Source organism: Rattus rattus, chromosome 2 (genome assembly GCF_011064425.1).
Source record: "Rattus rattus isolate New Zealand chromosome 2, Rrattus_CSIRO_v1, whole genome shotgun sequence".
In the NCBI taxonomy this organism is placed as follows: Eukaryota; Metazoa; Chordata; class Mammalia; order Rodentia; family Muridae; genus Rattus; species Rattus rattus.
This window is the reverse complement of record NC_046155.1, coordinates 171,017,066-171,042,737: the sequence shown is the minus strand read 5'-3', so window position 1 is coordinate 171,042,737 and position 25,672 is coordinate 171,017,066. Positions and strand designations below refer to the sequence as shown.

At 53.3% G+C, this 25,672-nt stretch overlaps 1 protein-coding gene across 3 annotated transcripts; it reads right to left on the bottom strand.

Moving 5' to 3' along the window:
• Positions 1–74: 74 nt before the first annotated feature.
• Positions 75–24,358, bottom strand: Clasrp (CLK4 associating serine/arginine rich protein). 3 transcript variants are annotated; one of them, XR_004386955.1, is made up of 21 exons: positions 24,278–24,358; positions 23,073–23,190; positions 14,529–14,626; positions 13,982–14,083; positions 13,730–13,809; positions 10,866–10,950; positions 9,993–10,141; positions 9,102–9,198; positions 7,418–7,496; positions 7,257–7,330; positions 6,372–6,413; positions 5,008–5,223; positions 4,646–4,915; positions 3,616–3,873; positions 3,304–3,347; positions 2,995–3,055; positions 2,798–2,856; positions 2,673–2,719; positions 1,074–1,156; positions 406–430; positions 75–190 (listed from the first exon to the last, which is right to left on the bottom strand). XR_004386955.1 is itself a non-coding variant. In XM_032894249.1 (21 exons), exons 2-21 carry the CDS (start codon positions 23,169–23,171, stop codon positions 148–150), a joined length of 2,031 nt encoding a protein of 676 aa, XP_032750140.1. In that variant the 5' UTR covers positions 23,172–23,190; positions 24,278–24,358; the 3' UTR covers positions 75–147. The 3 variants fall into 3 exon arrangements, 2 of the variants coding, with proteins under 2 accessions (XP_032750140.1, XP_032750141.1); XM_032894249.1 differs by having other exon boundaries at positions 1,074–1,180; positions 3,308–3,347; XM_032894250.1 differs by having other exon boundaries at positions 3,308–3,347.
• Positions 24,359–25,672: the final 1,314 nt, after the last annotated feature.

Below are 25,672 nucleotides of genomic sequence, written 5' to 3'. Positions count from 1 at the left end.
CTGCAGGCTACCTACAGCACCTGCAGCAGTCTTCAGCCTAGAAGTTCTAAATTAGAGGACAGCATGTGGTGAAGTCCATTAAATAATGTTAGCTTTTATTTCACTACAGAAACCCAGCAGCATAACAGCCCCCAACTCTTCTTCTGCCTAATGTCTGTAATGGGGGCTTCGGGACCTGGACCTTGAACGCCTGCAGAGAAGGGGAAGACTATGAGGGTGGGATGCTGGGAGCCTCCCTCGCACCCACACATGCACCAACAGGCCTGGAGACAGTGCAGAGGGAGGAGTGCCTTCCGTAGGGAACAGGTACAGCCCCACCAAATGAGGGGGTATCAAAAGGAGGGACGCGGGGCACTTCTAGAAGAGCTGGAGGGTCACCCTTGGTGGTTGGGCTATCAGCCTCACCTGCGGGAAGAACTGTACTCTCGACCTGAAAAGAAAAGGAGGGTGATGTGATGCCAACCAGCCTCCACAGGCCATCCTCACCCTTGCCAAGACATCTCTGTGCCAGGATCAAGCTCCCCCCACATTCTTAGCATAAGGGACAGATTCAGTCTGTATGCTTCAAGCAGTGTCTTACTGGGTTTTTTTTGTTTTGTTTTGAGACCAGGGTCTTACTATTGTAGATCTGACTGGCCTCAAACTCTGAGAGCTTCCTGTCTCTGCCTTCGTACCTTCCTAGAGATGTGCCACAATACCTGGCTGTTTAAGACTTGAAAGGGGTTGGGGATTTAGCTCAGTGGCAGAGTGCTTGCCTAGGAAGCACAAGGCCCTGGGTTCGGTCCCCAGCTCCGAAAAAAAGAACCAAAAAAAAAAAAAGACTTGAAAATAGTACCGTGGAGTCTCTCTGTAATCTAGGTTGCTCCCAAGTACCAAATCATCTAGCCATCCTCCTACCTCAGTGCTGGCGTCTTACTGGGGGGGGTGGGGAAGTGCACTTTTTATTTGAAGCGGGGATTTCTCCCTGTAACCCAGGATGGCCTCTACCTCTTCAGTGCTGGGACCACAGTGGTGAGCTGCTTTCTAGTGGTCTCCTACCCTGGTACTGCAGGAAGGGTTGGGGGAACACTCACTGTAGCGTGGGGAGGGTGAGCGGCTCTGGCGGCTGTACTGGCGCTCCCACTCTTCTCTCTCCTTCTCTCGTCGCTCTCGCTCCCTGCAAGGGGAGAGGGGGGGCAACCAACAGGGAGGGGTGAGCACCTGCTGGGCTGTCCACCTCCACCTAGACCAGGAAAGCCAAGCCTAGCACGTTAGAGGGCTGGCCAACTGTCTCCCCACAGGCAGGACTGGGAACCCTGGCAGCCTTGTCTATGCCCTGTTCTCCCAGGGGTCTGTGAGAAGGACCGTGTTCCTAAAGTGAGGCTTGGACATGGCTGATGCAGACAGGTGGTGAGGTAAAGTGGCCAGAAGCCAACATGACCAAAGAGCAGAGCAAAGTTAAATCCCCGGTGACTCTTCTAGGGCTCTGTCTTTGAGAAGGTAGTGAGTGCAGCTAGGACTGGTCTTGAACTCATCATCATCTGGTGGAATTGTACAGGCATGAAAATACCATGCCTGTGCTCTTGCTCTACCCCACAGCAGTGTCTGACACTCAGTGAGCATGCCACACACGACATGTGGCAGGACAGCTCAGAGTAAACACTGCCATAAGCATGACAACCCGAGTTCCATCCCAGGTCCAACGCTGGAGAGTTCTGCTATCAATTCACAAGTTATCCCCTGGCCTCCACGCACATGCATGTGCACTGGCTGGCTGATATGCGCACTCTCTCTCTCTCTCTCCACCCTTCTCCCTCTTACACCAAGATAAACATGGCCTTCCATGCCTGTAATCCCAGCACTTAGGAAGACGAAGCAGGATTGCTACAGATTCATAGCTAATCTGGGCTACAGAGTAAGTTACAGGCTACCTAGACCTACACTGTGAAACACTTATCTCACAAAAGAAAAACAAAAATGTAAATTATGTATATTGTAAAGAAATGACCAAGCAGGAGCTGGCCTGGGCACTGGGCAGCAGGCTGTGCCACAGCAGTTGGTGGCATGGCTTACCACAGAGATAGGAGCCATCCCCACCACTGTTCCAGAGGAAGACAACTGAGCTCAAGAGAGCAAAATGTTTGTTCCTCTACTTTGACACAAAGCAGAAAGAACTGTCAGGAGCAGGCCCCCATCCCTGACCGGCTCCCCTCTTTGCCAATACACAGTGTAACAGCCCAGGCTTTGACAGAGACCCTCAGGTAGTCATCCTAGCGCTTGGTTTGGTGGGCACTGAGGGGATGGCCCACGTGAGGCTCCAAGATGATAGGTACCCACCCCAGAGCCACCTGATCAGACTTAAGATGGCTGAAACTAAATCCCAAGCCTGTGGGCCCAGGCTCTGACTGGCCCAACACCGAGTGGAGGAAGAGAAAAAAGAAGGAAAAGCTCTTGGGCCACGAGACTGGCCACAGTCAGCTTCACGTCACCAATTGTTAGGCATCAGACACCAAGGGACAGTTGCCAGGTATGGGGAGTCAGGAGGTAAAGGCCTGGGGCATGTGGAGGGCGGGCAGGCAGGCAGGCAGGCTGCCAGGGGAAGAGGACAGCAGTAGCTGGGCGTCAGAACCAGTGAAAGGACCAAGGTGGCTCCAACTACAGGAGGCTGGGTGGACCACAGGTCGGAGCCTTACTTCATTCGGATCTTTCGGGCCATGGCTCGCAGTTCATCCTCGCGTTCCTGCAACAGAAACAGCTATGAGGGGTGGTCCAGCCCCCCACCCACCTGCATGCCCTGCCCATCCGAGCACAGCCTGACCTGCCGCTCGTGCTCCTGCTGGATCATCTTCTCCTGAGCTGCCTTCTTATCCGCCTTGACTGTGGACGGAGGGAGAAAGGGTGTGAGGCTGAGGGCTGGGCTCACAGTCCCCACACCAACTGGACCTGCTCAGGCAGGCTCAAGAGAGGTCAGCCCACTCTTCCCACAGCTCCAGCTGGACTGGAGGCAGGACTTACACTGGCGGTTCAGAGCCTTCTGCATCCGCAGCTTCAGCCTCTCCTGTGGGGTCAGCTTGGGCTGCGGGAGAAGGGGCGGGACAGGCGTGGGTGCCCAGAGCTCGCCCAGCCCACCTCAGCCAAGAGTCTGGACTTAGGGGTCAGCTGGAGCCCCATGGGAGGCAGGGAGGGGACTTAGTTTGCCTGGGTAGCCCTTCCCCAGTCCCTGGGCTGGCTCTCCCCTCCCCCTGGGCCCCCTGCAGGCCCACCAGGCCCAGCTCTGGACACTGCTGCTGACGGGAATTAGACGGGCGAGTTCCAAATTCTTACTGACTTTGGCAGCTCCTGTCTCTTTACCAGCGGCAGGTTCGGTCCTGGGTTTTGAGAGAAAATGGCAATGCCACTTTTACCATAAGCCTCAGGACTGGCATCAGCCATGAGCTCCAGACTCCTCAGGATATGTTCCTAACCCTTATAACCTAGGCAGGACCACATCCCTGACAGCCTACTCAAGCCAAGGCCATGATGGCCCTGACCCCGCCCTGCAGTGCACACACCTCCCAGAATTGCCAGGATACTGCCACATTCCCCTCAAAATAAACTGAGGGGGGTCCCTCAGCACCAGCCAGGCCCCTAACTCACTTTTTCAGCTTCTCGCCCACAGCAGGGGATGCTGCTGGCCTGGTCAGCTTCTCCCTTGGGGGCGATGGCGAGTGACTCTGGCTCTGGCTGTGGCTCTGGCTGCGGCTTCTGCTCCGGCTCTGGCTTCGGCTTCCACTCCGTGTCAGACTGCGGCTTCGGGAAGGGCTGAGGGACCAGCTGCTGCGGCTATGACTGCTGCTGTGGTGCCTGGGGCCCCGGGCACCCCGCTTATAGCGGTCACCTGAACGGGAGCGGCTCCTAGGTGTAACAGAGGAGGAGGGCTGTGAGGCTCCAGGGACCTACAGGGAGTCACCCCAATTTCCAAATCCACTTTGCTCCACACCAATCTACAGGTTCTGCATCAGTTGCACAGCCCAGGGTTTCCCTTCTAGGAGCACTAGTAGTATTCTCAAGAAAGTAGTCACCCCAGGCTGGCATTCAATTTGTGATTGCCCCACCCCACCCCACCCCTGCCGCCTTTCCCCTGTGGTCATGCTACAGGGAAGACCCAGAAGCCATTTTCCAAGCACACAATTAATGAATCTCCCTAGGCTGATTAGTAATCGTCTTCAGTTCTGAGTGCATACTCAGTCTGGTAACATGCATGTTCAGCCTCCTGAGAGCAACAGAAAAATGACAGCTCGCCTAGCCGTTAATGACTGATGGGCCCAGTAGCTGTGTCTGTTCTACAAAGAAATTCCAGCTGTGTCACTAAGCCTGGCCCTATACAAACTCCCCACTGCTGCTTTCCCAAACCAAACTTAAAAACAGCTACAGCCCACGCTCCTCTGTCCCCTGGGAACCTTCCCTCTTCTTCAAAGGATGTTGCCCTGCCCACGAGGTTCCCAGGTCCTGTAGACCGGGAAGTTCAAGCAAAAGCCAAGGAGATACCTCCATGCCCCGCCCCATACTTTCGGTACCCACCCCGTCCTTCTTCCAATCACGTGCTTCCCAAGAGAAGAGGGGCTGGCCTGGTCTGTCCGCAGCCCGCCTCCCCAGTACCCGCTCCTGCCCTGTCGCTATCACAGACCTGCTCCTTCGGCGGGGCGCGTACCCGCTGCGCCGGGCTGGCGAGCGTGAGTAGCGGTGTCCGTCGCGGGAACCACCGTCTGAGTGCCGTCGTCCACGGCTGCGGGAGCGGGAATAGCGCCGGGAACGGGAGCGCGAGCGGGACCAGGAGCGGGAGCGAGAGCGCGCGTGGCGGCCAGAACGGTAGTAGCCACGGCGGGAGCGCGAGCTGGAGCGCGAACTGGATCGGGAACTGGAGGTCCTGGAGGCGGAGGACGAAGAGGAGCGGCGGCTGCGGGAGGACGGGGTTTGTCAACGACAACGTCCTAGGGGGCCCGTCCCTCCACCCGGCGGTCAGCTAGGGCAGGCACGAGCGTTACCGACCGGGCGCTGGCATTACGGCCTGGAGCGGGGCCACCCGGTTGGGGAGGCGCGGGGGGCTTCCCTGGGGCAGCCCCGGATGCGGCGGCTGCAGCAGCTGCTGCAGCTGCCTCCTCGTCGCTGCCTCCAAAACTCGTGATAAAAGTGATTTTTTCCTCGCGGCCTGGGCTCGGGGAGCGAGAGCGGGAGCGGGACTCCGAACTGGATTCGGAAGGTGACCTGCAGCCAGAGGGCGGGCAAAAGAGAGGCAGCATTCAGAGCCCCAGCTGTACCAGAGCCCTAGTGGGATGTATGAATTCAAGTCTAGCCTGGTATACATCCATTGCGAGGTCAAGAGCTACATAGAAAGTCCTTGTCTCAAAATATAAATATCTATAAATATCTATAAATATATATATATATATTATTTTTACTAAATAAGTCTGTGACTGGTGGCATGGCTCAGCAGGTAAGGCTTTTGCCTCCAAGCCTGAAAACCTCAGATCAATCCCAGAATCCACACAGTAGAACGAGAGCTGACTCTAAGCTGTCCTTTTATTTTCAGCCCTGTGGCACATGTGCACCACCCCGACCCAGACTGTTAAATGTAATTTTTCAGAAAATGGGGGTTGGGGGGGTTGAAGGGAGGGGTAGTGGCACACACCCTTAATCCCAGCAGTGAGAAGGCTAAGGCCGGCAGATCTGAGTTTGAGGCCAGCATAGAGAGTTCCAGGACAACCAGGGCTACATAAGAGTCCTTGTCTCAATGTCTCAATAAACAACAACCACAAAACCCAAAACAAACAAAAGAAGAAAAAAAAAGGCTGGCTTTCTGTGCTAGTAAAAAAACGAAAGACTAGGTGTAATTCAAAGAAGGCTTTGCCTATGCAAGAGACCCTGGGTTCCAGTCCTAGAACAGTAGCAAAACACAGTGAGGTCTTCCTGTCAACCTAGAGAGGAACTCAACTAATTCCATCCCATAAAATACGGACCCAGGACCCAGTGTTTTCCCTTTAGGGAAAAGCAGGCCAACAAAAGGTCCCTGGCCCACCAGGCCCCGCTCCCTGGCCTTAGGAAAGAGAGAGGTAAGTTAGACTGGACTGCCCTCTACAACCTAACACCCCGGGACTGCACCCTGGAGCCCGTCAGTGCCTGGCCTTTCTAATACTGGGAATCTTGTGTTAAAGACACCCAATATTCATGTCCTTTTATGTCATATTTGATTGTATCACAAGCCTGTACGTTAACATTGGAAGAAAAAAGAGATTCTGAATTTTAAAAACACTGAAGACCCAACCCCCACCCACAGACCACAGGATGCCATCTGCCACAGGCATGCCCAAAAGGTCAGTATCAATGACAGCGTCTTCCAGGGCACTGACACTTACCGCTTATAGGGGTCATAGGTGGGGCTGTCTCGGCGGGCATAACTACGGAGAGAACAGGGAAGGACAGGAGAGCTGGGACCAGGCTGGCTGGGGTGAAGCTGGCCCTATCCCACCCTGAACTCCAGTGCTGCAGATTGTGCACCCCATCTCATTATGGGGACCACACAGCTGTCTCCTTATTACAGCACGAGGCTCTAAGCAACAGCAACCAGAACAGCCCTGGCACTGCCTGGCCTTCCAATGCCGCACTGGAAGCCATGATGACCAGTCCCAGATCAATGCTGGCGTGAACACAGTGACCAACCTAATTCAGTGACTTATCCCAAATCTGAGAATTCACTCTTCATACGGGAGAAACAGTCCCTGTGAGGGCAAGTGACTTCCTAGGGTGGCACCATCCCTAGTGAGGAGCCAAGGTCCCAGCTCAGGCCTGTGGCCTGCAGCTACCCTCACTGCACACCACCATCACTCCCGACCCTTCACCAGGCATATGCCTGGGCTCCCAGGCCCAGAGTCTTCACTAGCCTCATCTGCTCTACCCAATCCTCTCTCAAGACTGCCTAGGCCTCTCCACTTCCCAGTGGAAGAAAACTAGCTAGAATGGAGTCACTTGTCTAGACCCTGTAGACATGACACTGACCAGCACAGGTGGTCATAGGTTCTGGCCACAATTCCCCCAGCCACCCCCAGCAGCCTCCTGTTCCACTCCCCAAGAGTCCCCAGTCCAGCAGGGTGGTGACTAGAAGGTGGGGCAGGTGGCCTCCCAGGCTACTCCTAGCTCTATTGGCTGTCAACCATGTGTATCATCACAGTTTTGCTGAAGCCGAGGCCAGGCTCCACTCTTGAGCCCCTGGCAGTTGAGGTTGCCCAGGGGAGAAATCCTACCTGGGAGGGCTAATCTTACGGCCCCTCAGCCGCTTCTCCCGGAACTCTCTTCGCTGTCGCCGTGAACGACGGCCCTAGGTGGGGAGTGCCAGGACGGTAAGGGGTGTGCCCTCGATGGAGATACACTTTTACACCCCCCCCCAACCCTACCCAGACCTCACCGAGTACATAGCTTTCTCCTCCTCCAGGGCCTTGGCATGTTTGATGGCCTCTGCCTCCTCCTTGTCTTTCCGTAGCATCCTGCGAAGGAAGTCAGAATTAGCATGAAGGGCATGGGTCCCAGAGTGAGCAGAGCCCTGGTAAAGGTGGCAAAGACAGCAGGGACCTGATGTCACGCCATGATTCTTGGATAGCCCTGTCCTTTGTCCAAGTCAGGACTTTGCTGTTACAGGCTAGCTGGTCTTGAACTCACTATGTAGTCCTAGTAGCCAAGAAACGTGTAGGCATGCACTGCCCCATCCTTTCCTTTCCTGCCCTTCCCTTTGACGGGGTCTTGTTCTGTCAGGCTAGCTTTGAACTCATGACCTTCTGCCTCAGCCCTGGACTGCAGAATCACAGGTGTGCGCTACTACATCTAATTTCTCTGATATGTTCAACACTCATTGAGCACCTAAAAAGGCTGGTTTTAGATGTGTTTTCCATGTGCTTTGTTTGTGCATATGTTTGTCTGTCACATGTGTGCCTGGTGCTCCTGGAGGTCATTAGAGGGTGCCATATGCCCTGGACTTGGTTGTGAGGCACCCTCTTTAGGACCCCTCTGTGCTGGCACTCGGGGCTGAAGAGATGGCTCAGAGGTTAGTATCTATTGTTCCTCCACAGAACTTGAGTTCAGTTCTAAGCACCCACATCTGATAGCTCACAACTGCCTGTTACTCCAGCTCCAGGGGACATAGTGCCCTCTTCTGGTCTGCACATGATGCACAGAACGATTTATAGTCAAAACAGTCAAAACACCCCTACACATAAAACCCAGAACCAAACAAAAGGGAGAATGCAGAAGAAAACTCTACGCCTGAAACTGTGAAAGGCAGAGCTGGGATGGCGGCCGCAGCCTGCCAACAGCATGGCTCCAGTTCAGTGACAGGTGTCATCTAGAGGTGACTCAGGGGTAGACGCTGACAGACCAGTAGACCTGATGTCCTCCTCTGGTACCTGCACGTCCATGGGCAATGCACCAGTGTGTGTGTGTGTGTGTGTGTGTGTGTGTGTGTGTGTGTGTGTGTGTATGTGTCTGTCTGTCTGTCTGGGTGGTGGTGGCAGCAACAAACACTTTTACTCCCTTAAAGGCAAAAGCACTAGAGCAGTGGTTCTCAACCTGTGGTCCTGACCTGTGGCGAACCCATATGTCCAAAGATATGTACAATTCATAGTGCCAGAAAAATTAGTTATGAAGAAGCAATGAAAATAACGTTATGGTTGGGGTCACTACAACATGAGGAACTGCATTACAGGACTGCAGGGTTGGGAAGAGCCACTGTGCTAGAGGGTTCTAGGTTCAGACTAGGGCAGGGACCAGGACTGATCCCTAGTTTCAGACAAAAACGGTCTCTGGTCTGTTGGTGCCACTGATGTAAAGAAAGTGATTGGTGTAGCATGACCGACCGTACAGGCAGTGGCAGAGGCCTGCTCATTATCATATGAACCGATGCATACGGCTGTCCACTAGAGGGTGCTGTCCCCAAGGAGCTCATAGCTTCCAGGTCACATTGTATGACCAGATCTGTTTCTGCAGAAAGTGGGGCCTCAAGTTCATAGCTCACAGGCTGAGAACAGCTGTTGGCAGCAGGCATGTGATGCAGAAGCCAGGGCAGGGCCAGAGTATGACATGGCAGCCAGCACTCTCACCTGACGAAGTCCCCGTCAGCCATGCCGTAGGTTGTGGCCTGCTTATTGAGATCAGCCACCTGCTCCTGGTTCAGCTCATCCACATCCACCTCCACGTCTGCACCAAGATAAAGGCTGTCAGGGACCCAAGCCCCAGGAGAAGGGGGGGAGCACCCCAAGTCGGGGCAGGTCTGCCAGATGAAGCCCCTTCAGGGAGGAAGCGGCTGTGTTGGCCCAGCTCTGAGGCCCAAGCTGGGGCTTGGGCAGCTCAGCACAGCATAGCACAGCACAGCAGGGACCAGTGGGGTGGATGGATGAGTCTGTGATGGAGTGCAGGAAAGACAAGAGGATGGGAGGTGGAAAGACATGGAGGTGGGGTGGGGCAGCAGAACGCATGTGGAGGGAGGGCAGGAAGGACATGGAGGGAAGGAAAGAAGGACAGATGAGAAGTTTAGTTCTGCCTGGGGCTAAGTCCGAATGTGCATCAGAAATAGTAGGATAGAGGGGGCAGTCTTCTTGCTGGGCAAGCCCACGGGGGGGAGATGGGGGGGAGGAGATGACAGTGGAGTGTGAGTGACAGAGGCTGGAGGATAAGCTCTAGGACTAGGGAAGGCTGCTTTTCCCAGGGCATAGCAAGGTCAGCCCAAGGAGAAGAAGAGGGGCTGGCTCCTAGGTGGGAGAATCTTCTAGATCAATGCCCAGAAATGGGGCGGGGCTTTGGGGGAAGGGGCACACAGGGGATAGGGGACAGGGAAAGCTGGAAGTAGCAAGAGGCTGAGGCCCTGTAGCTGGGGGTGGGGGATGGGGTGGGGGAAGGGCTTGTAAGCGCGGGTACCCCACAGAGGGTGAGGGACGAGACACAAAACCGATGCCCAGGGACTGCAGGTAGGGAGGGCAGAGAGGGGACCCCACCGATGTCGGGGATGACCTCATCTTCATCCGAGTTGCTCTCCTCCTCTGCTGGTGACTCTTCCTCCTCTGGCTTCTCGGCCACCTTCTCTACTTCAGCCACTGTACTATCTTCATAGGTGTAGCCGATGGAAGCCTTCTTCTCTGCCAGCCTGGGAAAAGAGCCATGAGCCAGGGGTACCCAGGAGGAACAGGGCCACAGGTGAGCCCCACAGTGTTACACACATCCACCTGAGCTCTTCCACTCCAGCCCACCCCACTATGGCCTGGTCCTTCCCATCCCTGTCCTGGTACAGGGCCTCCTCTTCCAAGAAGTCCTCCTTGTCCACCTTTCTCTCCTGCCTCAGGCACTGTCCTGGACCGTCCAAACTTGACGGTCTCCACATTGGCCTCCCCTGTCAGGATACAAGCGGACCCCAGAGTCATCTTGGACAGAGTGTACCTCAGCTCTGCCCTCAGAGGCCAGCCAGAGACCACTGCCAACTTCAACTGTTACTATACCCTGCCTCATCCCAGCACCCTTATCCCGAGCCACGGCTGAGCGTCAAGAAACAGATCCTGTATGTGGCTGCTCCCAGGTCGGAGCACCCAGCCAGGCTGGCTTTTGAGATGGCTGGCTTTATGACTCCCCATCAGCCACATTCCTCGCAGCTCCTGACTTAAAGCTGACTCTGAGGGCTGCCTTTCCTCAGCCCACCCCAGGACTCATACCTCCCATTCTGCAAGGCAGGAGCGACAAACCTGGGTGGAGCCTGTCTACTGTCACTGCCTCCCCCTCTCCACATATATGAAGGCAGCACCCATCAAGTGCTGACTGACATGAAGGGGTAGGAAGGCCGGTCCCCGCCCACCCCATCAGGCCAGACCCTGACTTACTTCTTCTTCTCATCCTCGCTGGGTCTCTGCAGGCCTCCATACAGCTCATCAATATAGATCTGATACAAGCACTGTTCCTCAGAGACTGGCAAGGAGAGGCACACACAGGTCAGCCCAGCCAGGCACATGTGGGTGGAGTGGGACACAAAGACACAGGAGGGAGTGGGAGGGGGACAACCAAGGCAGGGTCACCTATCTCAAATCACTCTTCTGTCTAGGACCCAAGTGACCACAGTATATAACATCAGCCAGATGACCCACTCACACTGTGACCTGGCTCCTTATGTTAACCCTTGACTCTTGTGTGTCAGTTCCCTCTTCTATAAAATGGGATCCCTGACAGAGAGTGAGTGCTTAGACCTAAGGGCCCCTACCACTGTCATGGAGCCTTTCTGGCCTCCAGAACCATAAACGCCTATAAGTGTTGGGCATCACTGGCTGCCGTGTGCTCCCGTGGGTTGGCTTCTATTTCTTTTTTTTTTTTTTTTTCCGGAGCTGGGGACCGAACCCAGGGCCTTGTGCTTGCTAGGCAAGCGCTCTACCACTGAGCTAAATCCCCAACCCCGGGTTGGCTTCTATTAATGGAGTGTCTGATGACCCTGTTCTCCTACACTCCCAGCATCCACTTCAGAGCTTCCTTCCCAGGGTACTGAGGCAGCCAGTCTCCCTTCAGCTCTGGACTGGGGCTCATGTGAGTCCTTTCCCTTCCCTTCAGCTAAGCTCCCCTTCCTCTTTAAAGGGAACAGGTGAGGAGCATAAGAGTAAACCTAGGCCGAACAAGTCCTCTGCCATGGAACTCCATCCCCAGCCTTCTTTTTGAGACAGGATCTCCAAGTTGTTCAGGCTCTCAGGCAAGCCCTGAACCTGAGGCCTCCCTGCCTCAGTGTCTAGGGCAGCTCTGGTGCTGGGCCACTGTGGCAGTCTGAGTGCTTCAGCTCTTCTGTCTGGGCATCAGGGTCTGTGCTAGGTGACAAAGCATGGCCCCTCCTTGGCTGGGACAGACATCCAACTCCTGCCTAGTCTGCATATCCTAGCAGAAGGCCCTACTGCCCTCTCCCAGTGCTCGCTGGCCTGTCTTCAACGCTGTTCTCCAGGACCTCTGTTTACCTAATTTTAGGAGCTAGAATCTACTTTCCCTGGGCTAGCAGAAAGCACGCATCGGCCCTGCTGTCTGTCTTCCCTTCAGGAACACTTGGTGAACCATCCCTTAGACCACCTAGGTTTGTTCAGTGGCTCTCCCTGGGGCCCCGTCCCCACAGCAGCATAGAACACACTGCTTGTAGGAGTGACTGAAGGACTAAGAAAAGCCCAGGCTCCAGCTGCAAGGAACCATGTGGCCTGGACTAAGGGCAAAAACGACAGCACCAGGGCTGGAGAAATGGCTCAGCGGTTAAGAGCACTGACTGCTCTTCCAGAGGTCTGAGTTCAATTCCCAGCAACCACATGGTGGCTCACAACCATCTGTAATGGGATCTGATGCCCTCTTCTGGTGTGTCTGAAGACATCTACAGTGTACTTATATATGATAAATAAATAAATCTTTAAAATAAAATGACAGCACCATGGTGACAAATGACAAACTTCTTACTCTAAGGCTGCACTGCCTGCTAGGAGGTGGCAACCTCTGATTTTAAGCACACAGAAGCATCTTAGAAATCCAGAAGTCTGGGACTAGGAAGCCCACATGCAGGGCCACCTGTGTCAGCCAGAAGCAAGGCTTGCAGACCCATGGACCCATCTAACACTCCACAGGGAGGAGTGAGACCGGCCAGGAAGGGGTTTGTGTAGATGACCCTAGCCCAGGGCGCCCACCAGTGAGCTCTCCATGCTTAGGCAGAGGCAGGGAAGATGTCATATCCAGACAGACACCCACAAGTTCTGTCTAAAATGGAGCCATCAAACTGGACATAGCGGTCCTTGCCTGGGGACCAGCTGCAGCACTGGGGAGGGTGGGGCAGGGGACTGCGAGCTTCAGGCCGGCTCGGGCTAGAGTAAGACCATGTCTCAAACATACAAAGAGTAAGAAGACTATCCCAGGTCTAACGGTGCAGCTCGCTAGGCAAGCACTTTCCTAGCATCTGTGTGTGTGGCTCCACAGAGCACAAGAGGGGGGGACTACTGAGTCCTCTCCTGCAGGAAGCCATGCAGGGTCACCCGGTGCTATCTGCTTTGTCTGCAATGCTGGGCACGGAACCAGTCTCCATCTGCTCATGCATGCCACGTGCACAGGTAACGAGGCATGTGTAGAGGTCAGGGGACAATTCAGGGCTGGGGTCTCCTGAGCAAACTCAGGCTGTCAGGCTTTCAAGGCAGGCGCATTCTCTTCCATGAGAGAATTCTGAGCCAGTCCCCGAGCTGGTACCCAGAGCCTCACACACCCAAGTGCTCCACCACTGAGCCACATCCCAGCCACCTGCAGGTGTGCCCTGATGACCTGACAGAGAAGCCTGCTCAGAGGATCCGCCCTCCCAGGGAAGCCCAGAGGAAAGTCCTTGCCTCCTGGACCATTGACTCTCATTCACAAAAGCGAACAGTAAAGGCCAGATTTGGCATGTCCGGGGCTCTGCTCATAACAAGGAAGAGCTTCTTCCCCTCTCCCATGAAGCTGGTGCCTGCCTCCCTCTTTTTTAGGAAAAGAGCTCTGTATAGAATCAGAGGGAAGGGGTAGATGTGGCCTGGGCAGAGACCTCCAGTCTCTTAACTCCACAGAGACCCTGTGCCAGATCCATGGACGCAGACCCAAGGGGGGAGGGTACACAGACCAGGACAGAACCAAAGGTGACCAGCAGCAAGTACCTGGGTGAGCCTTGTCTAGGTGCTCCAGCCTCAGGCCCCCATGCCCCACGCCCCGCCCCGCCACTCACTGCCGGCGAAGTCGTTCTGCACCAGGCCTCGGTAGCGCTCGTAGTTACACTTCCGCTCGTCTGACTCCTGTTCTGGGGAGCTTTGGGGAGGAGTGGGTTAAAGAGAAGGTGAGAACCAAAGCCCCAGGCCTCAGAAAAAGTGGTGGTGGTGGTGGTGGTGGTGGTTAGGCTTCTGGCTAAGGGAGGGAGTGGACAAAGGTTCAGTCAGGGGGAAGGGTATGCTAAGGCAGCCCAGTCTTGCAGGACACTTACATGGTAGTGAGCAGTGGGGGCGTATAGTCAGGGATGTGGTCTAGATGTGCACGGACATCAAAGCGGTCGATCATGTTGTTGGTGTCTCCCTGCCAGGGCATCCTGAGGTGGGAGGGTACAGTCAGAGAGGCAGAACTGAGTCCAAGCACCCAGTCCCCACCGCTTCAAGCTCCTCTGACGTCCACCCAAATCTACATCTGGGGTTTGGGGCCCAACAAGTCACCCACCTGCCAGTCCATAAGCTAGGACCTCACTTCTCAGTGCCAGGCAACAGCAAGGAACTTAAAAAATTTAAACCACTAAAGGAGGCACAGTCACCCTGAACCAGGCCCCTCTGGCAACCTGCCCTCTGCCACCTGGGAGCTTCAATCAGCCCTAACGCCTTCCCTATTGTGAGCATCTATACAACTTCTCTGATAGTCAACTGGTCTGATAACACAAGTCTGACCTTATCCGAGCCTCTACTGCAGACTCAAGAGTACCCCCAAGTCCCTTCTGACACCATCCACCTCTCTACCCCCACCCCTCCACCCTACCCCCTTCTTACATGTTCACAGGGCTCTCAGCAGCCAGGGCAACTGCAGAATCCAGGTGAACCTTGCAGGCTCGGCCATGTACCTGCAGGAACTGGGCGGGGTCTTTCTTCTGCAGAGATGAACAGGTCAGAGGTCACCAAGGCCCACCATGCCTCCCTAAGTAGACCTAGTGTCACCTGGCCTCTGGGTCAAGTCCCTGGGCCACACCTCACAGGTGAGCCAACATGCACAGCACCAACAGCCTAACCACCCTGAGGGACAGGGAACAGTGTCCTTCCAGGCGTGGCCAGGGGTGCTGAACTCTGCTCTTGCTGAGGCGAACTGCCAGCAAGGCCTATCTATCCCGGAACTAAGGCAGGAGGATTACAAATTAAAAGCCTACCTGAGGGGGATTGGGATTTAGCTCAGGGTAGAGCTTGCCTAGCAAGCGCAAGGCCCTGGGTTCGGTCCCCAGCTCCAAAAAAAAAAAAAAAAAAATCCTACCTGAGCTATAGACACACGCTGTCAAGTGTTACCCCACCTCTTCGCCTCCATCCCAAGTCGTCCATTTGGAGCACAGTGCGAGCCCTGGGCCTGGTGCAGCCTCTGGGGCAGCACCATCACATGGACAAGGGCAGTGGCGCATCTGCAGTAGGATAGTGAAACTGACAACAGCACAGGCAAGGCACCAGGAAACTCAGTCCCACACAAGGTAACCCAGGCTGAGACTGTGCTGGAGTGACAGTGCCACTGCCTGACACACAGGAGGCCCTAACTCCACCCTCAGCACTGAAAAAAAAAAAAAAAAAACTACAATGAATACAAAGTTCAACAAAGAATTATCATCACATGACCCAGCAACTCCACCTCTAGGTACAGGTCTTACACATGCTAACACTCACGCCAGCACTGCTCACGGGAGCCAGAAAGTGCTAACAACCCAGCAGACTACCTGTATAAAGCAGGGCATTACTCAGCCATAAAGGGGACCAACATGCTATCCACTACAACACAGCCGAGCCTTGAACACACAGGGCCAGAGGAAAGAAGCCCAAACACTGCATCAAGTGGAGAGACACACTGAGAAGCTCCCCAGAACTGAGGGTGAGAGGGGACGGGAAGTGAGGGCTCACGAGCATTTGTGAGGTGCGGGCAACACTGCAGTGTAGGGGACTAAACCCTGGGCCTTGAGCATGCGAGGCAAACATCCTACCTCAAGGCCACAGCGCAGCAATGAACCATGAACTTCTAATGAGTAAACTGTGGTACAGCACTTACAGCTAAGAAAGCTGCTTACACAGAGCACAGCAGTGCAAAAAGCCAACCATGCCAGTGGGTGCCTGTAACCCTGTCACTGGGCAGGCAGAGATGGGGGGATCCTGGCTGTTTACTGGCCAGGGTTGGGGAGAAATCCTGTCAAAAGCATGATGAAGAAGCATCTATGGGATCCCCAACATCGGCCAGTAGACTCTACCGGTGCTAACATACTTGAATAGAAGCTAACATACTCGAATAGAAGCCTGTATATAACGCACACACAAATTAATTTTTTTTTCTTTTTTTCGGAGCTGGGGACCGAACCCAGGGCCTAGCAAGTGCTCTACCACTGAGCTAAATCCCCAACCCCAAATTATTTTTTCTTTTATTTCAACATATTTTGTTTTGATTTTAAATTTATTTTTTATTTTATGTATATGAGTGCACTGTAGCTGCCTTCAAACACAGAAAAGGGTATCAGATCCCATTACAGATGGTTGTGAGCCACCATGTGGTTGCTGGGAACTGAACTCAGGACCTCTGGAAGAGCAGTCAGTGCTCTTAACCACTGAGCCATTTCTCCTGCCCTCCCCCACCCCCCCTTTTTTTTTTGCTTTCAAGACAAGGTTTCTCTGTGTAGCCTTGGCTGTCCTGGAACTCACTCTGTAGACCAGGCTGGCTTAACGAGATGCACCTGCCTCTGCCTCTTGAGTGCCAGGATTAAAGGTGAGCACCTCCACCTCCTGTCTTTGACAAAATAAATTAAAAAATAAAACAAGGGCTGGAGAGATGGCTCAGCAGTTAAGAGCACTGACTGCTCTTCCAGAAGTCCTGAGTTCAAATCCCAGCAACCACTTGGTAGCCCACAACCATCTGTAATGGGATCTGACACCCTCTTCCGGGGTGTCTGAAGACAGCTACAGTGTACTCATATATAATAAATAAATCTTTAAAAAAATCTTTAAAAAAATAAAATAAAACAAAACAAAAACAGCCCAAAAAAGGACACCTAAGTGGAAGCCTACCTAGTCCGTCATCCTGATCCTGATCCTGGGGCTGGGCGATGGGTTACAAATCCATAAGCCACATCACCACAAAAGCATCATGGGAACAATAAACCATGGTGGGGAAAGCACAACTGCCCTGGCCTGGCAGTCACTGGGTAACGTCACGTGACCAGGAGGGCCACGGGAGGGCTCTGTGCTGCTCCACCAGTGCCGAGCTGGCTCCCTCAGTTCTGCCAGAGTCTCAGCACACCCTCTGCTTGGCTCCTGCTGTCCACTGGCCATCTCCCCCGGAGCAAGTGGCTACTCTGCTCTCTGCAATGCTTTCCCTGTCCTTCTAAGCCATGACCCTCCTCTTCCCAGCACCCTCTGGGTGTCTCCCTGCCTTTCTTCTGGTCCAGGCTTATGGGCCTCTTCACTGTTGTTCCCTCTTAGTAGGGCTACTTTCTCCCTCACCCCACATCACCTAGAGCCTCCCCAAGCTACCCTACATGAGTGCCTTGGGTCCTCAAGTTTCTTCAGGGCAGTGACCGGCACCTGCTATTCCAGCTCCGCTAGCTTCGTCACCACCTACCTCCCACAAGAACATGAAGCAGAATGTCCCTCCCAGGGGACAGGGATCTGTTTTGCTCACTGCTATACCTATCCCCAGGGCCCAGTCCCCAAAGGGCTCTCGAGGCCTGTAAGTCAGGCAGGAGAAGAAAAGAACCCTCTCTGACAGAAGACTCAGCTTAGAAGCCACAGCCTCCCAGTGGCCAAGGTGCTCATACTTGACACCCCAGCTCCATGTCATTGTCTGTTCCCAACCTCCTCCCTCCCCACCCCTTCGCACGGGAAGTAGATGCAGGTGCTGTGCAAAGACCCACCGTGACCACAGCTGGTACCCTGCTCCTATGACTCTGCCGGTTACTGGGCTGTCAGGACTCTGAGTTCACAGTGAAAAAGTTGACAGGGTGCAGCTGGGTGGCTGTGAAATCCAGTCCTGGGGCTGCCACATCTGCCTGCCTTCTTCAGCTCCTCAGGCCACAGGGCCTCCAGCTAGTCTGAGGCCAAGACTCTAGGGACTGCCACGTGCAGTATGGAGTCTGGCAAGTGTGTGAGAGCCCCTGAGGGATCTGCATCTCAATAGTAACAGCCACAGAGCCCAAGTAAAGTGCCCCGGGGCCAGGGCATGCTTGGGGGGTGACACTGTGGAAAAGCCAAGGAGCCCTAACAGCCAGACTCTCAAACAGCACTGTTTGTGAGAACTTCCCCAGCTCAATCCCTGCAGCCCTAAGACACCCATTTCCCACGAGGAAACTGAGGCAGAGCCACAGGCTGCATTTGGAATCCATCATACCAGCATCAAGCAGAAGTAGTCCAGCCGCAGACAGGCCTACCTCCTTTCTACCTTTTGCTTACTTTTTCCAATTTTAGGATAATTGTTACTGTGGTAAAACGTACCAAACGTAGAACCTATGCTCAACTACTTTCTTTTGAACTCCCTCGCTGCACTGGGGATTAAACCCAGAGCCTTGCCCATACTAGGCAAGCGCTCTCCCTCTGACGGATCCCCAGCCCAGCCCTTAACTGCTCAGTGCATGAGCTAACACGCACCTCTCTGTGTGAACCATGCTCCCCTTCTCTACAATGGCCTCTTCTTGCAAAGTGCAAACTCCACGCACTGAAGAACACCCCGCTCCTCACCTGGCCAACAACTACCACTCTGTGTTCGCATCACCTGGCGTGCAGAAACCAGCCATACTGTCTTTCTGGTTTTGGGGTTGTTTGTTTGATTTGTTTGGGACAGGGTCTCACCATGTAACTTACTGAACTCACAGAGCTCCAGCTGCCTCTGCCTCCAGTGTGTCCCTGGCTTGTGCTCCACATTGGATGTGAGATAAATAGCCTTTCAGTGTATGCACATAGTCACCTTCCTTTCTCCACTTCCATGTGTGTGCATGCTTGCATGCGTGTGGGCACCTGTAGGTGCACATGCGCGAGGAGGCCTGGGGCGCATGTCAGGGATCATCCTCCATCACCCTCCCACCTTCTCACTACGCCATGGCCTCTCACTCACTCAAATGCGGAGCTGGCTGACAGGGCTGCTCTGGCTAGCCAGCTCCATCTGGGGAACCATCTCTGCCTTCCCAAGGCTGAACGACAAAAAGGCCTCCATGTGAACTGGCCCTCCTCATGTTGCTGTAGCAGTGCTTTAACCACTGAGCTATCTCCCAGCCCACAGCTTCTTTATTCACTCACCCACACAGTCAGTTTCTCCCAACTCTGGCTCTGTGAGCCACACCACAAAGGATCTTCCTGAGATGCTAAATCCAGGCTGAGCGCAGCACAGACCTGGCATGGCTAGTCTCTAGGCTCCACCCCCAGCGCCACCGGCAAACAGATCAACTGAATCCACTGGAACCCACCAGGCTGTGCTCGCTCTGGGCTCAGACAGGGCAGGAGTCCATGTGGGCGTGTTCCTGTCATTCACTGCCTCCTTTAACGCTTCAGCAGATGCCCAGTCCCAACAGCTCAAGCTCCACCTCTAAGGCTCACAGTTCAACATAGAGGACAGCCCTGCACTCCACAGTGATGACCTTATTTACAGGGAAGGGCTGGCATGAGGAGCTCAGGGGAATGCCTGGCCCGGCAGAGGGCCGCCTGGGCCTTCCAGGAGACACATTTCCCACCTGTGCATCAACAGGGGATTGTACTTCTTTTTCTTCTTTCCTTTGAGACAGTCTCACTATGTAGCCCTGTGTGGCCTGAAACTTGCTAAAGAGATCAGGCCGGCCTCAAACTCAGAAACACGCCTGCCTCTGCCTCCCTTTAATGCAAGAATTAAGAGTGTACCCATCGGGGTTGGGGATTTAGCTCAGTGGTAGAGCACTTGCCTAGGAAGCGCAAGGCCCTGGGTTCGGTCCCCAGCCCCGAAAAAAAAGAACCAAAAAAAAAAAGAGTGTACCCATCAGGTTCTGTAGATTGCACTTCTTTATCCAAATTAGAGAAGAGGCACAGGGGCACACACTTGTAATCCCAGCATCAAGGAGGCTGAGGCAGGAGGAATGTGAGTTGGAGGGGTAGCCTGTGACCTGAATTCTACGCAGTGAATTCTAGGCCAGCCTGTACGACTTCGCAAAATCCAATCTCAAAAGGAAAAATATTGACAAGAACTCAATGAAAAAGTCATAAAACTCGAAGAAAAGCAGCCACCAGGAATGATCAGGGATGCTAATCTAGCTGCTCACAGACAAGCTCGCAGGCAGCCGCATCCCAGCCTGGCTTTCCTCACCCCCGCTCCCCCTACACCACCCCAGCAGACATAGGTAGTGGCCTGGCCATCTCCCAAAGCTCCGCTCCGCTCCGCACATCTGGATGCCGCTCCGCACATCTGGATGCCGATCACATTTCCGTCCTGCCCTGGACACTGGTTGCTTGTATGGTTCACATCACAAAGAGCCTCACAGACACTTGTTGTCAAGCTCTTCCTGTCACCCAGTGAAGACTGTTCCTCATCAATGCCCTGAACAAAAGCTCGGGAAGCTCCCCTCCGTGTCATCCACCCACTGGTCTGAACCCAAACTCCATTCTACCCAGCAATCACAGGGGCTGTTGAGTCTGCTATTTCTCCTTTCTTTGTGTGTCTAGGGTGGCGCTGGCTAGGCAAGCGCTCACCACTGAGCCACATCCCGGCCCTGCAAGTTAACCCTTCCGGAGCCTCAGTTACACACGAGCAGTGTGGCTGTCCTCTCCCTGTTCAGACACTCCTTCCTGGTTCAGGAAACGAATGCCACGTAAGTGGCTCTGAAGTTTACTACTAGCTGGACACGTTCACCAAGCTGCTGCCACAGAGACACAGTCGTTGACAAGGGCCACAGACAGGGAACACTGGTAGAGCCACTTGTAGCTGTGGCTCGGAGCTCCCCCATGCTGGGGTAGACTTTCTGGTGATGTGCATGGCTGAGTCCTCCATGCTCTGTATGTAACTCCAAATACACTCAGAAGTCACGAGGCTCGACCTTCAAGGAGTCCTCTCTGGTGTGTTGCTGTGCCTCACTCAAGTCGCCCCAAGGAGAACCCACAGAACACCTAACAGGCAAGCACACACTGGTCTACACATCCACCCCGAGTCAGCCTGTGAGGAAGCTGCACCCAGTTGCTCTCCACTGGCAGACGGCCCGCCCACCTCCACATCCTGATTCAGTGCTCCCCTCACACACATGGCCGAGCCCCCCAGGAAGGGAATCCATGTGCCAACTTCCTTGAGGCTGAATGGGCCTGTGGAACCATCAGGTTATCGGGACAAGGGGTCATGGGGTCATGGGGTCATGGGAAAACACCCAGAAAGTCTCTCACCAAGGAGCCTAAGAGCTCCTGCCCCCCTTCTCTCATTTCCTCTCTGCTGGGTAGAACAAGGCAGGAGAGCCAGAGCCTCCAGAGGTCTCAGACCTCAGGACAAAACTTCTTTGAAGATAGGAGACAAAAGTCTGTCAGTGTTAAAACCATTTGCTCATGTTTCATTCCTCTGCTGCAGCCAAATCAATTCCACACAGTGTAACATTTTGCACGCAGAAGGAAACATTAGGCAACAAAGAGAGAGCCAGCAGATCTGGACAACTTGAACAAGGGAGCCAGGCAGAGAGGAGAACGGCATGAATCTGGAGAGGTAAAAATCAAACTAAAACTAAGGGGGGCTGGAGAGATGGTTCAGAGGTTAAGAGCACCGACTGCTCTTCCAGAGGTCCTGAGTTCAATTCTCAGCAATCACATGGTGGCTCACAACCATCTGTAATGGGATCTGATGCTCTGTTCTGTTCTATCTGAAGGCAGTGATAGTGTACTCATATACATAAAATAGAAAATAAAAAAAAAAAATCAAATTAAGGGTCAAGTGGCTCAGTGGCAAACTGCTTGCCTAGAACCTACCAGAACGGCAGGGGCCTACGGGTATGGCTCAATGGTAAAGCGCCCCCCACCCCCAACCCCTGCCTAGAATCCCCCAGTGAGGGGCTGAGGGTGTGGCTCAGTGGTAGAGCATCTGCCTGACATAAGCCCTTTCCTGGCTTCCATTTTCAGCACCTCATAGAGAATATCCAAACTACGTACAGCCCTGAAAGCTACAGTAAAGAAACTGGCTTTCTCCCAAAGACACCCACAAGCCATAGGATTCGGAATGAGAGAAATGGGACCAGTTTTACCCTCACGAAGACCTCTCTAGTCTGCTGAACGGGCTTCTGGAGACAAGACTGAAGGCAAAGGGAACAGAGAGGCTGGGCAGCAACTGTAGTTAATAGGATGTCTACAAGAATCTAAAAGAAGGGCTGGGGATTTAGCTCAGCGGTAGAGCGCTTACCTAGGAAGCGCAAGGCCCTGGGTTCGATCCCCAGCTCCGAAAAAAAAAACCAAAAAAAAAAAAAAAAAAAAAAAAAAAAAAGAATCTAAAAGAACTGAGCCAGGTAAGCAATTGTCACTTCACACTGGGGACAGTCCCAAAACCAAGCCAGTTAAGACAAGGTAAGGCGGCTTCCACCATGAGACAGGAATAAAGTCACTCATAGTAAGAAAAAAAAAAAAAAAAAAAAAAAAAGACAAGGTAAGGCATCACAGACCAAAGCTGTATCTATGATGGCAGATATGGAAAAGACCAGCAAAGATGTCCCAGAAAGCCATACAGGGGCCTCAAGGACTTTTCAGCCAAAGCATGGAGTCTGCTTTGTCTTTTTATTTATTTTCCTCCAAAAGCAATGAAGAGAGGGGACAAGTCAAATGAATCTTGATGGCACTGCTGCTAGATGCCAAGCCAAGCCTCAAGAATGGCTGGGCTGCTCTGGGCACTGGGAACACATTGATGGAGGAGCAGAGAACGTTCCAGAGGTCTTACTCCTGGAATGTTCAGAGAGCCGCAGAGTCTTTCGTCTTTGACACCAGTGCACCGGGGCTGCACCAGACACAGTAGGCAGATGCAAACAGAGGCCCTCAAGTTCACTCCAACCACTAGGCTGAAGAAATGACTATCGCTGAGCATGGCAACAGCACACGACTGTAAACGCAGCACTCGGGAGACACAGGCAAGAAGACTGAGTCTGAGGACAGCCTGGGTTACCTACCAGGATTGTCTCCAAGAGACGGAGTAAGGGCAGCTCAGGTGGTAGAAGACTTGTGCAAGGACCAGACTTCTATCTCCAACACCACAGAAAATAGTCACAGTGGAAAAGGTGGGGAGGGGTACAACTAGGATTCTGAGGAAAAAGAGCTCTTGCCTTGACACACTTCCAAGCCCAGGACCCTTCCCTCGGGAGCCCGCCCACCCCATGCGGAAGCCTGCTCACTCACAATCTTCTCATAGTATTCCCGACGCCGCTCTGCCCTCTTCTTGTAGTCCACCATCATGCCTCGAAGTTTCCGCTCATGCTTCCGAGCCTCGTGCCACATCGTGCTGAGGCTTCTCTACCTGAGAGAGGAGGGCACCAGACATATCAAAGGGATGGTAAAGACTTACAGTCCTCTAAAGAGTTGATGTTGATCCAGATACTAAACCCCAGGCTTCAGGAGAGAGAAGCCTTGCTGCAGACCTGGAGGCTGAGCGCACAAGAGGATTCGTTAACAGTCCTGTGGCAGTAGCTCGAGAACTATGAGAAAGCTCTCAGGGACCTAGGTAAGACCTCCTCCTGGGAAAGAAATCATCTTAGATTCTGTGCACCAAAGTCCATATGAAAGACTATGGAGTGGGCGGTCTTTGGAAGGCTGATGCAGAATTGTCTTGAGTTCAAGGCCAGCCTTGGTTACACCGTCCAGTGTAGCCTAAATATGGAGAGCCTGCTTTAATTTTTTTTTTTTTTTAAATGGCTGGGAGTGATGGTGCATGTCTTTAATCTCAGCAGTGGAAAGACAGAGATAAGCAGATGTCTTGAGTTTGGAGCCAGCCTGGTCTGTGTACTAAATTCCAGGCTAGCCAAGACCTCATAGTGAGATGCTGTCTGGAAAAAAAATAATGGAATTTTTGGATAAAACCGATCCTTAGCTGCCAGGGCTGGGCTCATAAGAACCCCAAAGATCCCTCTGCAGGAACCATGCATGGTGCGGGGGTTGGCGGGGTGGAGCAGTGCTATAAGATAGGTTAGTAGAGAGAAGCAACAGGACAGCAGGGGCATGCTGCTTGGGGAGGGGGGTGAGTCAGGTGAATAGCGAGGACAGAGAATGAAGATGGTCAGGCAGCTGAGATCTAAAGGTGGGATGTGAAGCGGGCCAGGCGTGCAGGCTAAAGAGAGAGGCTGCGGCCCTGAGCCGAAGCGATGGGTGAGAGGCAGGGACCGAGCTGCGTCTGGGGTACCAGGGTCCGGGCCGAACCTCAAAGCCCGGACTCGGGCCTGAGGAGGGGCGAGGGGCGCAGCCTGAGGCCTGTCAGGACGGAAGCAGGCGGGGCCGCCCTCGGGGCCCGGCCGACACCCACGGCAATCCCCGGAACGCCTCGGGCAGGGATGAGGCCCGGCTGCCACCGCTCGGAAGTCAGGAGGTCGAGGTAGGACGCCTGCACTCACCGGCTGGTCGCCGCCTCCCACTGCTGCGCTCGCGCGCGCTCACGACCCGCACCGGAAGCGGAAGTTAGAGGTTGAGCGAAGGAGAGAGGCGGCGCTGCACAAAAGGCACTTCCGCGGTCGCAAGGAAGGGCTCTGGGATGTGGGCGTGGTCCTCGAGATTGGTTCGAGTTGTGGGCGGGGCCTGTACGGTGGCACGTTCTGGGCCGTCCTAGCCCTGAGGTGGCCAGGAAGCTCAAGAAGAGGAACCCATTCCAGACATGTTTTGTTATTTTAAAAGATTTATTTATTTTAGGGGCTGGAGTGATGCCTAATCGATTGAGAACACTGGCTGTTCTTGCCAAGGTCCCGAGTTTAATTGCCAGTACTCACATAGCGGCTCACAACCAGTCTCTTAATTCAAGTCCAATGGTAACCGATGCCTTCTTCCCATGTGCACACATGCAAAGAAAATACCCATATGCATAAAATACAAAAACTGAAAAGTCTTTTTAAAAGACTTATTTTGGACTGTAGAGATGGCTCAGCAGTTAAGAGCACTGACTGCTCTTCCAGAAGTCCTGAGTTCAATTCTCAGCAACCACATGGTGGCTCACAGCCATCTGTAGTGGGATCCAATGCCCGATGCCCTCTTCAGGTGTATCTGAAGACAGCTATAGTATACTCATATACATAAAATAAGTAAATCTAAAAAAATTTACTTTATGTGTATGCCTGAAGGTGTTTCTGTGATAAATATAATTTTAATTACTCCCATGTATACATGCATATATGTATATATATATATATATGTACATGTACATACTCATGAAAATATGTTCATACAAAGATATACATATATAGGATTAATTAAAATGATTTATGGGGTTGGGGATTTAGCTCAGTGGTAGAGTGCTTGCCTAGCGAGCGCAAGGCCCTGGGTTCGGTCCCCAGCTCCGAAAAAAAAAAAAAAAAAGATTTATAGGTTGTGATCCAGTTCATACAATGGCAGGCTATGAAAGAAAGTCCAAGAATGCAGTAGATGCTCAGTCTACAAGGCCGGATGTCTCAGCTGGTCTTCAGTATATACTGGAATCCCAGAGAAGGCTCTAATGCCAGTGAAGGAATGGACTTGCTAGCAAGTTGAGGGCAAGCAGGCAAAGACCTAAAGCTTCCTTCTTCCACATCCCTAAATAGGCTTCCAGCATAAGTTGTGGCCCAGAATAGATCTGGATTAAAAGTGTGTCTTCCCACCTTAAGCTCCAGACTAGAAGTGGATCTTCCTACTCCAAATTAAGCAAAAATCTCTCCCATGCCTGCCCTCCATTTTGGGGTTTTAGTTCTAGATGTAGTCAGGTTGACAACCAAAAATAGCCATCACATATTGTGATCTCCCATGTGGATGCTGGTATTGAACCT

What these genes read in the sequence shown, in the direction of transcription:
- Clasrp (XM_032894249.1), bottom strand. Translation starts at nt 23,171, where the DNA reads ATGTGGCACGAGGCTCGGAAGCATGAGCGGAAACTTCGAGGCATGATG. An exon ending in AGGAGAAAGCTATGTACTCG is followed by an intron (nt 7,331 to 7,417) that starts GTGAGGTCTGGG and finishes CTCCCCACCTAG; the next exon opens with GGCCGTCGTTCACGGCGACA. An exon ending in GAGTACAGTTCTTCCCGCAG is followed by an intron (nt 191 to 405) that starts GTGAGGCTGATA and finishes CCTTCTCTGCAG; the next exon opens with GCGTTCAAGGTCCAGGTCCC.